This window comes from Sorex fumeus, unplaced genomic scaffold (genome assembly GCF_029834395.1).
Source record: "Sorex fumeus unplaced genomic scaffold, SorFum_2.1 ptg000033l, whole genome shotgun sequence".
Taxonomy (NCBI): domain Eukaryota; kingdom Metazoa; phylum Chordata; class Mammalia; order Eulipotyphla; family Soricidae; genus Sorex; species Sorex fumeus.
Genome location: NW_026606090.1, coordinates 20,199,355 through 20,215,143, shown reverse-complemented (window position 1 = coordinate 20,215,143; position 15,789 = coordinate 20,199,355). Strand labels below are relative to the sequence as shown.

The 15,789-nt window shown below is 38.6% G+C and overlaps 1 protein-coding gene across 1 annotated transcript in view; it reads left to right on the top strand.

The window, feature by feature from the left end:
• Positions 1–15,789, top strand: part of LOC130026003 (disintegrin and metalloproteinase domain-containing protein 18-like) — a 124,076-nt gene that overhangs the window by 41,022 nt on the left and 67,265 nt on the right. Inside the window, 2 exon segments of the mRNA XM_056116660.1 lie at positions 8,037–8,173; positions 11,061–11,244. Of these exon segments, the coding sequence (XP_055972635.1) occupies positions 8,037–8,173; positions 11,061–11,244 (321 nt within the window).

The window sequence follows — 15,789 nt, the reverse complement described above, 5'->3', positions numbered from 1 at the left end:
ATCACTAGGAGAGCAGTTACAATGCTTTTGGTTTGTCTCGGTCATACAGTGATGAAACACTCGTCCCTTCACCAGTGCACATTTCCTACCATCAAAAACCCCAATGTACCCCCCATCCTCTCCTCCCCTACCGGTGTGGCAGATGGTTTCCACATTACTTTCTCTCTACTTTGATTACATTCAATATTTTGACACCAGATTCACCATTATTATCTGGGATTTTACCCCAAAACTCACATTAATTTTAATGCACCACACCCACCAACAAGGTGCCACTGGGCCGCCAGGGGGAACAGGCCAAGGCACGAAACCTATTCCCACCTGGGGTGGCCCAGCGCCTGCAACCCACTGCAGGGACTGGACACATTTCTGCCAAAAGCCTTTGGGTTCCGAGATTCCTTTCTGAGTCTCTGGGATCATGGCCATTAAGCAGTTCGATCAGGAACCAGCTAAATAAATGCCTCCAATTATTTAGCTGATGGTTTGTGGGTGTGTCTCCCACATACCTAACTTTTGGTCGTTTATTTTCTTGGTAAACTTTGCCCCAAGTTTTGGGGTCTGGCCAAAGGGACAACAGCAATTTTTGGGTAAATGGAAGTCTGAAGGCACCATCAGGCTCTGATGCACTCGTCTCACAGGTACAGAGTGACCTGCTGGTGGCACCATACCCCTTCCTTAACTTCTATAACTTTGTTTAATCTTGCTTTTTTATAAGCATGATTTGCTTTTTTCTGAATTTTTTCATCTTTTCTGAGTAGGATTCTGATATTTCAATTACCTGTATGGTAGGGGGATATAGTTTTTTTTTTCCCTTTATTTTATTTTATTTTTTTTAAAGTTGTAGATTTACAATTTTTTGTGCTTTGGTTTCAATTATACAATGATCAGATACCCATCCCTCCACCAGTGCCCATTTTCCACCACCATGGATAATATCCCTCCCACCCCCATCCCCCCATCCCCCCTGTCTCTGTGGCAGGGCAATCCCCTGTGTTCTCTCTCTCCTTTTGGGTGTTGTGGTCTGCAAAAGAGGCATTGAGTGGCAAACATGTTCAGTCCATAGTCTACTTTCGATATGCATCTCCCCTCCTGGGAGGATCCTCCAAACATCCTTTATTTGGTGCTCCCTTCTCTATCTGAACAGCCCTTTCCTCTAGGATACCCGGCTGGCCTCTAAGTTATGGAGTAATCCTCCTGGTGCTGATCTCAGCTATTCTTGGGTATTAATCTCATACTTTGTTACTTTATATCCCCCAGATGAATGCAATCTTTCTATGTCTATCCCTCTCTTTCTGACTCATTTCGCTTAGCATGATACTTTCCATATTGTACCACTTGTATGTAAATTTCATGACTTCATCTTTTCTAAGAGCTACATAGTACTCCATTGTGTAGATGTACCAAAGTTTCTTTAACCAGTCATCTGTTCTTGGGCATTCAGGTTTCTTCCAGTTTCTGGCTATTGTAAAGAGTGCTGCAATGAACAAACAAGTGCAGATGTCACTTCGACTATACATTTTTGCCTCTCTGGGATATATTCCCAGGAGTGGTATTGCTGGGTCAAATGGGAGCTCAATTTCTAATTTTTTGAGAATTGTCCATACTGTTTTCCAGAAGGGCTGAACCAGTGGACATTCCCACCAACAGTGAAGGAGTGTCCCTTTCTCGCCACATCCACGCCAGCATCGGTTGCTTTTGTTCTTTTGGATGTGGGCCAGTCTCTGAGGTGTGAGATGGTATCTCATTGTGGTTTTGATCTGCATCTCCCTGATGATTAATGATGTAGAGCATTTTCTCATGTGCTTTTTTGCCATTCGGATTTCTTCTTTGAGAAAGTTTCTGTTCATTTCATTGCCCCATTTTTGGATGGGGTTGGATGTTTTCTTCTTGTGGAGTTTAACCAGTATTTTGTATATCCTGGATATCAACCCCTTGTCAGATGTGTATTCGGTGAATATCCTTTCCCATTCTGTAGACTGTCTTTGTATTTTGGTCACTGTTTCTTTGGAGGTGCAGAAGCTTCTTAGTTTAAGATAGTCCCATTTATCTATCTCTGTTTTCACTTGCTCGGCCAGTGGCGTGGCATCTTTGAAGATACCATTAGCTTCAATGTCATGGAGGGTTTTGCCAACTTTATCTTCAATGTACCTTATGGTTTCTGGTCTGATGTTGAGGTCTTTAATCCATTTTGATCTTACTTTTGTACATGGTGTTAGGCAGAGTTCTGAGCCTATTTTTTTGCATGTAGCCGTCCAGTGATGCCAACACAATTTATTAAAGAGGCTTTCCTTACTCCACTTCACATTACTTGCACCTTTATCAAAGATTAGATGAGCATATGATTGAGGAGAGATGTCAGTGTATTCAACCCTGTTCCATTGGTCTGCAGTTCTGCCTTTGTTCCAGTACCATGCTGTTTTAATTATTACTGCTTTGTAGTACAGTTTGAAGTTCGGGAGGTTGATTCCTCCCATTTTCTTTTTCCCAAGAATTGCTTTAGCTATTCGTGGGGGCTTATTGTTCCATATAAATTTCAGGAGTGTTTGCTCCATTTCTTTGAAGAATGTCATGGGTATCCTTATAGGGATTGCATTGAATTTATACAATGCTTTCGGTAGTATTGCCATTTTGACAATGTTAAGTCTCCCGACCCATGAGCAGGGGATATCTTTCCATTTCCTCATGTCCTCTTTTATTTCCTGAAGTAGCGTTTTGTAGTTTTCTTTGTATAGGTCCTTTACTTCCTTAGTTAAGGTGATTCCTAGGTACTTGATTTTCTGGGGCACAATTGTGAATGGGATTGTTTTTTTCATGTTGCTTTCTTCTCTCTCACTGTTTACGTATAGGAAAGCCATGGACTTTTGGGTATTGATTTTATAACCTGCAACTTTACTATACGAGTCTATTGTTTCTAGGAGTTTTTTGGTGGAAGTTATTGGGTTCTCTAAGTAGAGTATCATATCATCTGCGAATAGTGAGAGCTTGATTTCTTCCTTTTGTACCTGAATGCCCTTAATATCTTTTTCCTGCCTAATCGCTATTGCAAGTACTTCCAGTACTATATTGAACAGCAGTGGAGAGAGTGGGCATCCCTGTCTCGTCCCTGATCTTAGAGGGAAGGCTCTCAGTTTTTCCCCATTGAGGATGATGCTTGCTGTAGACTTGTGGTAGATGGCTTTAATTATGTTGAGGAAGGTCCCCTCTATACCCATTTTGGCTAGGGTTTTCATCATAAAGGGGTGCTGGATCTTATCAAATGCTTTCTCTGCATATATTGATATGATCATATGCTTTTTATCTTTTCTTTTGTTGATATGGTGGATTATGTTGATTGACTTCTGAATGTTAAACCATCCTTGCATCCCTGGGATGAATCCTACTTGGTCATGGTGTATGATCTTTTTAATGAGTAGTTGGATTCTATTTGCTAGTAGTTTGTTGAGGATCTTTGCATCTGTGTTCATCAGGGATATCGGCCTGTAATTCTCTTTCTTTGTGGTATCTCTGTCTGCTTTTGGTATCAGTGTGATATTTGCTTCGTAGAAACTGTTTGGAAGTGTTTTTGATATTTCAATTTCGTGGAAAAGCTTAAAGAGCATCGGGAGTAAGTCCTCTTTAAAGATTTGGAAGAATTCACTAGTGAATCCATCCGGGCCAGGACTTTTGTGCTTGGGGAGACTTTTTATTACCATTTCAATTTCCTTGATGGTGATAGGTCTGTTCAGGTATTCCAGGTCTTCTTGGTTCAGTCTTGGGAGTCTGTAGGAGTCTAGGAATTTATCCATTTCCTCAAGGTTTTGATGTTCCGTGGCATAAAGCTTCTCAAAGTACTCCCTGAGGATCCTCTGAATTTCTGTAGTTTCTGTTGTAATGACCCCCTTTTCATTTCTGATTCGGTTTATTAGGGTTTTCTCTCTCCCTTTCTTTGTGAGTTTTGCTAGAGGCTTATCGATCTTGTTAATTTTCTCGAAGAACCAGCTCTTGGTTTCATTGATCTTTCGGATTGTTTTTTGGGTTTCCATCTCGTTAATCTCTGCTCTGAGTTTTATTATTTCCTTTCTCGTGTTCGGGTTGTGCTCCTTTTTTTGGTCCTTCTCCAAGCTCTTAAGCTGTGAGGTTAGGTTACTTATGTATGCTCGCTCCTCCTTCCTGAGGAATGCTTGTAGAGCTATAAACTTTCCTCTTAACACAGCCTTTGCTGTGTCCCATAAGTTTTGGTAACTCGTGTTCTCATTTTCATTCGTTTCTAGGAATCTTTTGATTTCCTCTTTGATTTCCTGTCTAATCCACTCGTTGTTCAATAGTGCACTGTTTAATTTCCAGGTGTTTGATTTAGTTTTCTGTTTTTGTGTGTGATTTACTTCTAATTTCAGCGCATTATGGTCTGAGAAGATTGTTGATACAATCTCTACCTTCTTAATTTTATGGAGGCATGTTTTGTGGCTCAGCATGTGGTCTATCTTGGAGAATGTTCCATGTACGCTTGAGAAGAATGTGTATTCAGCTTTTTGTGGATGAAGTGTCCTGTATATATCTACTAAGTCCCTTTCTTCCATTGTTTCCCTCAGATGATGTATGTCCTTACTAAGCTTGAGTCTGGTTGATCTATCAAGAGGTGACAAAGCAGTGTTGAAGTCTCCCACTAGTATTGTGTTGCTATTGATGTCTTTTTCCAAATCTATGAGTAGTTGTTTTAAGTACTTTGCTGGTCTCTCATTAGGTGCATATACATTTATTATTGTAAGTTCTTCCTGTTGTACAGATCCTCTGATCAATAAGAAATGGCCTTCACTGTCTCTTATGACCTTCCTCACTCTGAAATCGATGTGGTCTGATATAAGGATGGTTACCCCAGCTTTTTTATGGGAGCTGTTTGCCTGTAGGATTGTTTTCCAGCCTTTGACTCTGAGTCTGTGTTTGCTTTGACTATTGAGATGCGTTTCTTGCAGGCAGCAGAATGTTGGGTTCAATTTTCTAATCCATCCTGCCACTCTATGTCTTTTAATTGGTGCGTTTAGCCCATTGACATTGAGAGAGATTATTGTTATGGGATTTTGTCCCATTGTTATGTTAAAATTTGGTGTATTTGAGGGGCCTTTCTTGCCTTAAAGTAGCCCATTTAGTTGTTCTTGTAACCATGGTTTTGAGTCTATGAAGTTCCTGAGCTGTTGTTTGTCTGTGAAACTGTGTGTTGTTCCTTCTATTATGAATGAGAGTCTTGCTGGGAAAAGTATTTTTGGGGAGGCATTTATTTCATTGAGTTTTTTTACTATGTCCCACCACTGTTTTCGGGCCATGAGGGTTTCATCAGAAAAATCAGCTGTGAATTTTAAGGATGCTCCTTTGTAAGAGATTTCTTTCTTCGATCTTGCTGCTTTCAGAATTTTGTCTCTGTCTAAGGTTTTGGTCATTTTGATCAGAATGTGTCTTGGGGTATTTTTATTCGGATTTCTTCTAGCTGGTACCCTTCGGGCCTCCTGAATGTGGTCACAAGTTTTCTTCAGCTCTGGAAATGTTGTAGCAATGATGTCTTTGACAGTTTCTTCTTCATCGAGGTTTTCTTCCTGTCCCTCTGGGACTCCAATAATTCTTATGTTACCCCTCTTGGCTTCATCACGATCTTCTCTTGCCATCTGTTCCCGAATTGTGAGTCTCTTTTCCATTTTCTGCTCTTTTCTGGAGAGTCTCTGAACTTCATCTTCGAGCTCACTGATTCTGTTCTCAGCCGCTCTTACTCTGCTGCTGAGGCCTTCCACTGAGCTTTTCAATTCGCCTACGAGATTTTTCAGGTCTGACATTTCTGATTGCATTTTCCTCATTTCTGCCTTCAGATCCTCTTGTCTTCTATTGGCATTGGTTTCCATTGTTTCTTTTAATTCCCTAAGCATCCTAAGTAGCTCCCTTCTGAATTCCTTGTCAGAGAGGTTGTCTAACACTACAGTACTGTTGGTGTCATCTGGGCTAGACTCTTCAATATGAATGTTTGGTGGGCTTTTGCGTTGCTTTACCATTGTGAGAGGTGTGGTTTAGTCCTTCACGTTCAGTGTTACTATTCTGCTTGATATGCAGTGTGAGTTATGATAGGCTTATGAGTTATTGGCAACTGTGTTTCTAGTGGCTGAGCTAAAATAGAGAAGTTTCCATCTAAGAAGTTAGCTTATGGTTCCTATGGCATATGCAGTGGGAAAAAATTTCGCGGCCGCGTTAGCGGCCGCGGCTCCGGAAAGAGTCCCTGGCACTGGGCGAGGAGTTGGGAATATCTCCTGTTTGGAATTGGAGCCGTTCAGCTTTGGTGCCCAGAGCTGGGCCTCTGTGCCCATCCCACGCGGATCAGGGGTTGAAAACCGGCTGTCTAGGGGCTGTTTCTAGCTGCGCGTGCCCAGAGAGGAACCCAGGCCCTTGGGGGCGGGCTGTACCTCGGGATATAGTTTTTATTACTAAATATTCTATACCTTGAAAAGATTTATTACTAAGTTCGAGCTTGTGCTTTATAAGTAACTTCATCTTTATTTAAAAATTCATAATTACAAAAATGCCTATACTTTTAAAATAATTTGGAAATACTTGTGATGTCAGAGTCTTATAAAGAATGATGTCATCTATAGTCTCCAATTTTTTTTTGACTACCTAAAAATTTTTTAAAAATTTTTATTAGTGAGACACCATGAGGTACAGTTGTAGATTTATAAATTTTTGTGCTTGGGTTTCAATTATACAATGATCAAATACTTATCCCTCCACCAGTGTCCATTTACCACCACCACAGATCCCAGTTTCCCCCCCACCCCCCATCCCCCCCATCCCATCCTGCCTCTGCGGCAGGGCATTCTCTTTTGTTCTCTCTCTCCTATTGGGTGTTGTGGTTTGCAAAAGAGGCAATGGGTGACAATCATGTTTGGTCTATAGTCTACTTTCAGCATGCTTCTCCCATCCTGGGAGGATCCTCCCAACACCCTTTATTTGGTGTTCCCTTCTCTATCTGAGCTCCCTTTTCCCCTAGCATGTGTGGCTGGCCTCCAAGCCATGGAGTAAAATTCCTGGTATTAATCTCTGCCATTCTTGTGTGTTAGTCGCCTATTTTGTTACTTCATGTTCCCCAGATGAATGCAATCTTTCTATGTCTATCCATTTCTTTCTGAAATTTTGATGAAATCTCAATTTTACTAGCAATAAAATTGTAATGTGAGTTATAGAAAGTGCCTATGCAATAAATTGGAAATAAAGAATATCATCTGTTGACATATAAATGTTTATTTTTGTGATATTTCTTATTTTTTGTTTGGATTCTGACTAGTTAATCTCTCTTTTGAGGTTTCAAGTTGCCATAAAATCTCTCTCTCTATTTATATATGTATATATATCTATAAATGTATAAATGCATATATAAGTAAATGTCTTGCCATTTTACTACATTATAACTTTCTTCTATTTAAACTAGTTAAAAACTAGTTTAGCAATTTAAGTATTTGAATTAATTTCAATCTTCATCTGACTTGAGTTGATTTGATTGATCAATGTCTTTTGGCTTTCACAGATACAAGAAAGCTGTATTTGTAGTTGTTGAGTCACCAGAGTGGGGAAGAACCTTGAGTGTCCAGGAGCTTTTAGGAATGTGCTAGGAGGTTTGTTTGAATTTGTATTTGTTGTGGCAATTTACTTCTCTCTTGTGTTCTTTGAAGTGTGAGGACTATTCTATTCTCACCTTGAATTGTGGGACTCTCAATATCACGTCTTCCTAATTAATTGTTGGGTTTGATTATCTTGAGAGTGAACCAAGGAGCCTCTTTAATTGACATCTTAGTGACATCTCTATAAGCATATCACCTTTTAAACCACAAAATGTAATTATTTATTATGCTGATTGATGCTTGTGGATCTGTAGATATACTATAATTACTATATAATCATATAAGTAACAAAAATAAATTGCATGGTATGTTTAATGAATATTAATACATATATTAAGAAACAAATTTTTAATCACTGTTTCTGTTTCCTTTTTTATACATTGACTATGTCAAATATTTTTATTTTAGTATACAGATGGAATAACATTGGAGGAATTTTCAGTTATTATATCTCAACTACTTGGCTTAAAAATAGGATTAAAATATGATGACACTGATAAGTGTTTTTGTCCAAGACCTGTGTGCATAATGAATCCTGAAGCAACGTAAGACATTTATTTTTACTACTTATTTTTACAGCTAATTTCTTGAGTTATCTAAAGGATATTAAATTTTATTCTTTAAAATTTCATGTAAATTGTCTACTACTTAAATACCTGAATATTTCTTCTCTCTAACTTTGAATAAGAAATGAAAGTATTTTGGAAACATTGAGTCAATTCATATTATTTAATAGTTATCTTACTGTGGGGTTGGTAATCTTCTCCCATAAAAATCAATTATTATTCAATATATTAAAATTTTAATTCAATATATTTAATATTTATATATATATTTTAATGTATCACTTGTTGATCTTTGATTTGCTCGAGTGGGCACCAGTAGCATCTCCATTCATCCCTGTCGCGTGCTAGTGTAGCCCAGTGGCATCTGCTCGCTCCAGGAACATGAAGAGCCTCAAACTGTTTGTTCAGGGTTTTGACGAAGAAGTCTGACCATCTTGTTTAATATATATTATACAGAAATGTAATTATGTACATACATATAGTTATGTATTATTGTGTTATAAATAGAACCATCTTTTCTTCTTTGCCATGAAATTTTTTATATTTTTAGAGAAAAATATATTATGCTCATCTTTAGAAGAATGTTTATGTTCTAATTAATAAATATTTGGTTCTTATTTTTAGATTTTTGAATCATTTTTGAATAGCAGAAGTTATACTATTAATTGTAGTTTTTATACATCAGTCATGTATCAACACTGTCCCCATTATCACAACAGCTCCTTCCTTGGGTCCTAAGGACTGACTCCTTCAAGCCATACCCTTGCCCATAGAAGCTCAGTTCTATAGACAAATATCCAGTTTTGATGATATTGGTCATTTGTTGTTCTCTTACTATATTTGCCGTTCAGTTTTTTAGAAAGACTCTGATGACTCTTCTATGTTCCTCTTGAACTCATCCCGTAAGTTCCCTGTTCATTTCTTTACAGACTGCTTTCCACCTTCTGTTGTTTTCTAGCGCTTTCCTCCTCCTCATCTTGGCACTCCTTTATCCTTTGCTCAGTTTCTGTTATTCTGCTATTCCGAGTTTCTATTGACCTTTTTTAAAGACATCATCTATCATCATCTTCATTTCTGCCATTTCTGATTGTAGTAGTTTTTTCACTTTATTTTCTCATTTCTTTGAACTCATTGAACATCTTAATCATAGTGCCACTATAGACACTGTCTGAGAATTTACTGGTGTTGTTTATGTCTTCAGTGATACTGTTTTCACTCATTAAATTTGATGGGCTTCTATCTATTTTCCCCATTGATTCTCCAGTGCTTTTTCAGTGCTGGGGGTGAGTCTTTGTAGTTACTACCTGGAAGGTGCTGAGGGATTAAGCTGTAAATTGTTCTCAATATATATGAAAGCAATTTACATACACAAGCACATTTTTTTTTTTGCTTTTTTGGTCACACCCGGCAATGCACAGGGATTACTCCTGGCTCATGCACTCAGTAATTGCCCCTGGCGGTGCCCGAGGGACCATATGGGATGCTGGGAATCAAACCTGGTGAGCCATGTGCAAGGCAAACGCCCTACCCGCTGTGCTATCACTTCAGCCCTGACAAGCACATTTTTAAGTTGAAAAATGTTTATATTTTTTTACAGTAGGAGAAAACTTTAATTGAAGTGTTTTTCACTTTTAAGATCTTCATTTCTTTGTGTTTGAATGAAAAAATATTATAACCCTGTGATTTATCAAATTGTTCATAATACTGTTATTTCATTAAATGTCCAATACCAATTCCACTACCAGTGTGACTTCCCTCTGCCAATGTCTCCAGTTTCCCATCAACACCCCGGACTACCCCTTTGCAGGCAGTCAACTTCATATGGTTTAGTATAACAGAAAGGCAAATGGAATGATTAAAAAAATAGATCAATAAAGTCCACCTGTGAAAGTTGTTATAGTTCACAGTGGTGTTACTAAAGTCATTGTCTGAGAATTTGCTGACTGGTGTTAGTTAAACCTTCTATTTTATTATTTTTCCTCATTAAGCTTTGAGGGTTCCTACATATATTTCCCATCAAAATTGCTAACTCACAGTGGGTTGTTAGCACTGTGAAATTTGGAAGTGCTGCACTGCCACATATGCGGCTGCACACTCCAGGAGCTGCTGAAATGAATGATTTGGTGGTTTGGTGGTTTGATGAGGTTCAGATGTGGAGCTGAGCTGTTTCTATGCCAGAGGATATCAAGTGTGGGAAGGGGCTGTTGGTCCTCTTAGCAGGAAGAAAAACATGCTTGGAATGTATTCTTCCATGCAAAATTGAGTTGTAATAAAATAAATTTTAAAAATAAGGTAAACATTTTACATAATGTAAAAGCATAGCGGTAGGGCGTTCGCCTTACAAGCGGCCAACATGGCCGACCCGAGTTCGATTCCTCTGCCCCTCTCGGAGAGCCCGGCAAGCTACCAAGAGTATTCGATATGCCAGACACAGTAACAACAAAGTCTCCAATGGAGACGTTACTGGGCCCGCTCGAGCAAATGTAAAAGTACTATGTTAAATATTAAATGTTGAAAGTGGGGGAACACAACCTAAATACTTTTTAGTAGATTGCATTTTAGCAAACATATAGCCATATAAATTGAGGGAAGGAAATTTAATATATGAAAGAGAGGAACAATAAACAGATAAAGGGTAGTTTGCTAGTTATATGAATTATACCATACTATTTTCTGGAATCATACATTTTTAATTTTATTTAAAAATTCTGAAGATAAAGGATAAATTTAGTCATAGCTGAACACTTCATTTGTCTTATTCTATTTAATTGTGTTATCTTGTAATTCCCATTATATTTGGAACACTGTTTTTATGTACTTTATATTAGCCATATTAATTTACTTAAGGAATGTTATTTCATTTTAGGCATTTGAGTGGTAGAAAGATATTTAGCAACTGTAGCATGAATGACTATAAACATTTTATTTCAAATATTGAGCCTAAATGTTTTCAGAAGCTTTCAAAGAGTAAGCCATTGCATCAAATCCAACCAGTGTGTGGCAATGGGATTTTAGAACCTAATGAAGAATGTGACTGTGGCAGTGAAGAGGTAAGAAATAAGACTTGAAATTTATTTTGTTTCTGATAAGTTCTTATCATGCTATACATGAAATTATATATGTAATTATATCTTAATCTTATAATGAGGACTTAAAGTTAAACTGTATGAAATACTTTCTTACACTTCTAGTGAGAAGACAAGTGAGTTATATGATTTTGGCTGTACGTACTGATCCAAGTTATGCCAACAGAAAGTTCTGAACATAGATAATAAAAGAATTGCTTGTCCACAACTTAAATCCTCATGACTCCATTCTGTTTTTTTTTAAACTTCTCCTAATTTTGATGTTGCGTTTTCTGTACTTTTTGTTTAATAGATAAAATCACTGTATCATTATCATCCTGTTGTTCGTCAATTTACTTGAGCTTGTGCCAGTAACGTCTCTATTCGTCTCAGCCCTGAGATTTTATTTTTTTATTTTTTTATTTATTTTTTTTTTATTAGTGAAACACCATGAAGTACACTTATAGACTCACAAATTTTTGTGCTTGGGTTTCAGTTATACAATGATCAAGTACCCATCCCTCCACCAGTGCCCATCCTCCCCCACCACAGGTCCTAGCATCCCTCCGACCCCCCATCCTCCCCTCCCCCCGTCCCACCCTGCCGCTGTGGCAGGGCATTCCTCCCTGTTCTCTCTCTCTTCTTTTGGGTACTGTGTTTTGCCAGAGAGGCATTGAGTGGCAGTCATGTTTGGTCTATAGACCACTTTTAGCATGTCTCTCCCACCCTGGGAGGGTCTTCACAACACCCTTTATTTGGTGCTCTCTTCTCTATCTGAGCTTCCTTCTCACCTAGCACATGTGGCTGGCCTTCAAGTCATGGAGCAAAATTCCTGGTACTAATCTGAGCCCTTCCTGGGTGTTAGTCTCCCGTTTTGTTGCTTTATGTTCCCCAGATGAATGCAATCTTTCTGTGTCTGTCCCGCTCTATCTGACTCATTTCGCTTAACATGATACTTTCCATGTAGTACCACTTGTATGTAAATTTCATAACTTCATCTTTTCTAACAGCTACATAGTACTCCATTGTGTAAATGTACCAAAGCTTCTTTAACCAGTCATCTGTTCTCGGGCACTCAGGTTTTTTCCAGATTTTGGCTATTGTAAAGAGTGCTGCAATGAACAAACAATTGCAGATGTCACTTCGACTATACCTTTTTGCCTCTCTGGGATATATTCCCAGGAGTGCTATAGCTGGGTCAAATGGGAGATCGAATTCTAATTTTTTGAGAATCGTCCATACTGTTTTCCAAAAGGGTTGGACCAGCCTGCATTCCCACCAGCAGTGAAGGAGGGTCCCTTTCTCGCCACATCCGCGCCAGCACCTGTTGCTTTTGTTCTTTTGGATGTGGGTCAGTCTCTGTGGTGTGAAATGATATCTCATTGTTGTTTTGATCTGCATCTCTCTGATGATTAGTGATGTAGAGCATTTTCTCATGTGCCTTTTTGCCATTCGGATTTCTTCTTTGCGAAAGTTTCTGTTCATTTCCTCGCCCCATTTTTTGATGGGGTTGGGTGATTTCTTCTTGTGTAGTTTAACCAGTACCTTGTATATCCTTGAAATCAACCCCTTGTCGGATGTGTATTTGGTGAATATTCTTTCCCATTCTGTAGGCTGTCTTTGTATTTTGGTCACTGTTTCTTTTGAGGTGCAGAAGCTTCTTAGTTTAAGATAGTCCCATTTGTCTATCTCTGTTTTCACTTGCTCGGCCAGTGGCGTGACGTCTTTGAAGATACCACTAACTTCAATATCGTGGAGAGTTTTGCCAACTTTGTCTTCAATAAACATTATGAATTCTGGTCTGATGTTGAGGTCATAAATCCATTTCGATCTTACTTTTGTGCATGGCGTTAGGCAGAGATCTGAGCCCACTTTTTTGCATGTAGCCGTCCAGTTTTGCCAGCACAGTTTATTAAAGAGGCTTTCCCTGCTCCATTTCACTTTTCTTGCCCCCTTATCAAAGATTAGATGATTATATGTTTGGGAGGAAATGTCAGTATATTCAACTCTATTCCATTGGTCTGCAGCTCTGCTTTTGTTCCAGTACCATGCTGTTTTGATTATTACTGCTTTGTAGTAGAGCTTGAAGTTAGGTAGGTTGATTCCTCCCATTTTCTTTTTCCCAAGAATTGCTTTAGCTATTCGTGGGGGCTTATTGTTCCATATAAATTTCAGGAGTGTTTGCTCCATTTCTTTGAAGAATGTCGTGGGTATCCTTATAGGGATTGCATTGAATTTGTACAGTGCCTTGGGAAGTATTGCCATTTTGACAATGTTGATTCTCCCCATCCATGAACAGGGGATATTTTTCCATTTCCTCGTGTCCTCTTTTATTTCCCGAAGTAGCGTTTTGTAGTTTTCTTTGTACAGATCCTTTACTTCCTTAGTTAAGGCGATTCCTAGGTACTTGATTTTCTGGGGCACAATTGTGAATGGAATTGTTTTCTTCATGTCACTTTCTTCTCTTTCATTATTTGCATATAGGAAAGCCATGGATTTTTGGGTATTGATTTTATAGCCTGCCACTTTACTATACAAGCCTATTGTTTCTAGGAGTTTCTTGGTAGAGTTTTTAGGGTTCTCTAAGTATAGAATCATGTCATCTGCGAATAGTGAGAGCTTAATTTCTTCTTTCCCTATCTGGATGCCCTTAATATCTTTTTCTTGCCTGATCGCTATTGCAAGTACTTCCAGTACTATATTGAACAGCAGTGGAGAGAGTGGGCATCCTTGTCTCGTCCCTGACCTTAGGGGGAAGGCTCTCAGTTTTTCCCCATTGAGGATGATGTTTGCTGTAGGTTTGTGGTAGATGGCTTTAACTATATTGAGGAAAGTCCCCTCTATCCCCATTTTGGCAAGGGTTTTCATCATGAATGGGTGCTGGATCTTGTCAAATGCTTTTTCTGCATCTATTGATATGATCATATGATTTTTATCTTTTCTTTTGTTGATATGATGGATTATGTTGATTGATTTCCGAATGTTGAACCATCCTTGCATCCCTGGGATGAATCCTACTTGGTCATGATGTATGATCTTTTTGATGAGTTGTTGGATTCTATTGGCTAGTATTTTGTTGAGAATCTTCGCATCCGTGTTCATCAGGGATATTGGCCTGTAATTTTCTTTTCTTGTGGTGTCTTTGTTTCCTTTTGGTATTAGAGAGATATGGGCTTCATAGAAACTGTTTGGGAGAGTTTCCGTTTTTTCAATTTCCTGGAAAAGCTTGAGAAGAACTGGCAATAGGTCCTCTTTAAATGTTTGGAAAAATTCGCTAGTAAATCCATCTGGACCTGGGCTTTTGTTTTTGGGAAGACTTTTGATTACAGTTTCAATTTCCTTGATGTGAATAGGTCTATTCAGGTACTCTATATCTTCTTGCTTCAGCTTTGGGAGATGATAGGAATCCAGGAATTTATCCATTTCTTCTAGGTTCTCGTGTTTCGTGGCATACAGACTTTCAAAGTAGTCTCTGATGATCGCTTGAATTTCTTTAGTTTCTGTTGTGATATCCCCATTCTTATTTCTGATTCGATTTATTAAGGCTCTCTCTCTCTGTTTCTTTGCGAGTGTTGCTAGTGGTTTATCTATCTTATTTATTTTCTCGAAGAACCAGCTCTTGGTTTTATTGATCTTTCGGATTGTTTCTTTGTTTTCCATGTCGTTGATTTCTGCTCTAAGTTTTACGATCTCTTTCCTTCTGCCTGATTTAGGCTCTTTCTGTTGATCCTTTTCTAAGGTCTTGAGCTGTGAGGTCAAGTTGTTTATGTGCATCGTTTCTACAGTCCTAAGATATGCTTGCAGAGCTATAAATTTTCCCCTTAATACAGCTTTCACTGCATCCCATAAGTTCTGGTAGCTTGTATCTTCATTCTCATTTGTTTCCAGGTATCTTTTGATTTCGTCCTTGACTTCGTTCTTGACCCACTCATTGTTCAGCATCGAGTTGTTTAATTTCCAGGTGTTTGATTTTGTTCTCCGTGTCAGTGTGTGATTCACTTCTATCCTCAGTGCATCATGGTCTGAAAAGATGGCTGATACTATTTCTATCTTCCTGATTCTGTTGAGGTATGTTTTCTGTCCTAAGACATGGTCTATTTTGGAAAATGTTCCGTGCGCACTGGAGAAGAATGTGTATTCTTTCTTTTGGGGGTGTAAAGCCCTGTATAGGTCCATAAGCCCTTTCTCTTCTATTTCTTCTTTCAAAGCCAATAATTCCTTGCTGGGTTTTGTTCTTGTTGATCTATCCAGAGTTGATAAGGCGATGTTGAAGTCTCCAAGTACTATTGTGTTGGTAGCGATGTCCTCCTTAAAATCTGTTAGCAGTTGTTTTAGATATTTAGCTGTTCCCTCATTAGGTGTGTATACATTTAAGAGTGTGATTTCTTTCTGCTGTATGTATCCCTTGATGAAGAGAAAATAGCCTTCACTGTCCCTTCTAATCTTTTTCAATGTGAAATTAATGTTGTCGGATACTAGTATGGCCACCCCAGCTTTTTTGAAGGGGCTGTTTGCTTGCAGGATTGTTTT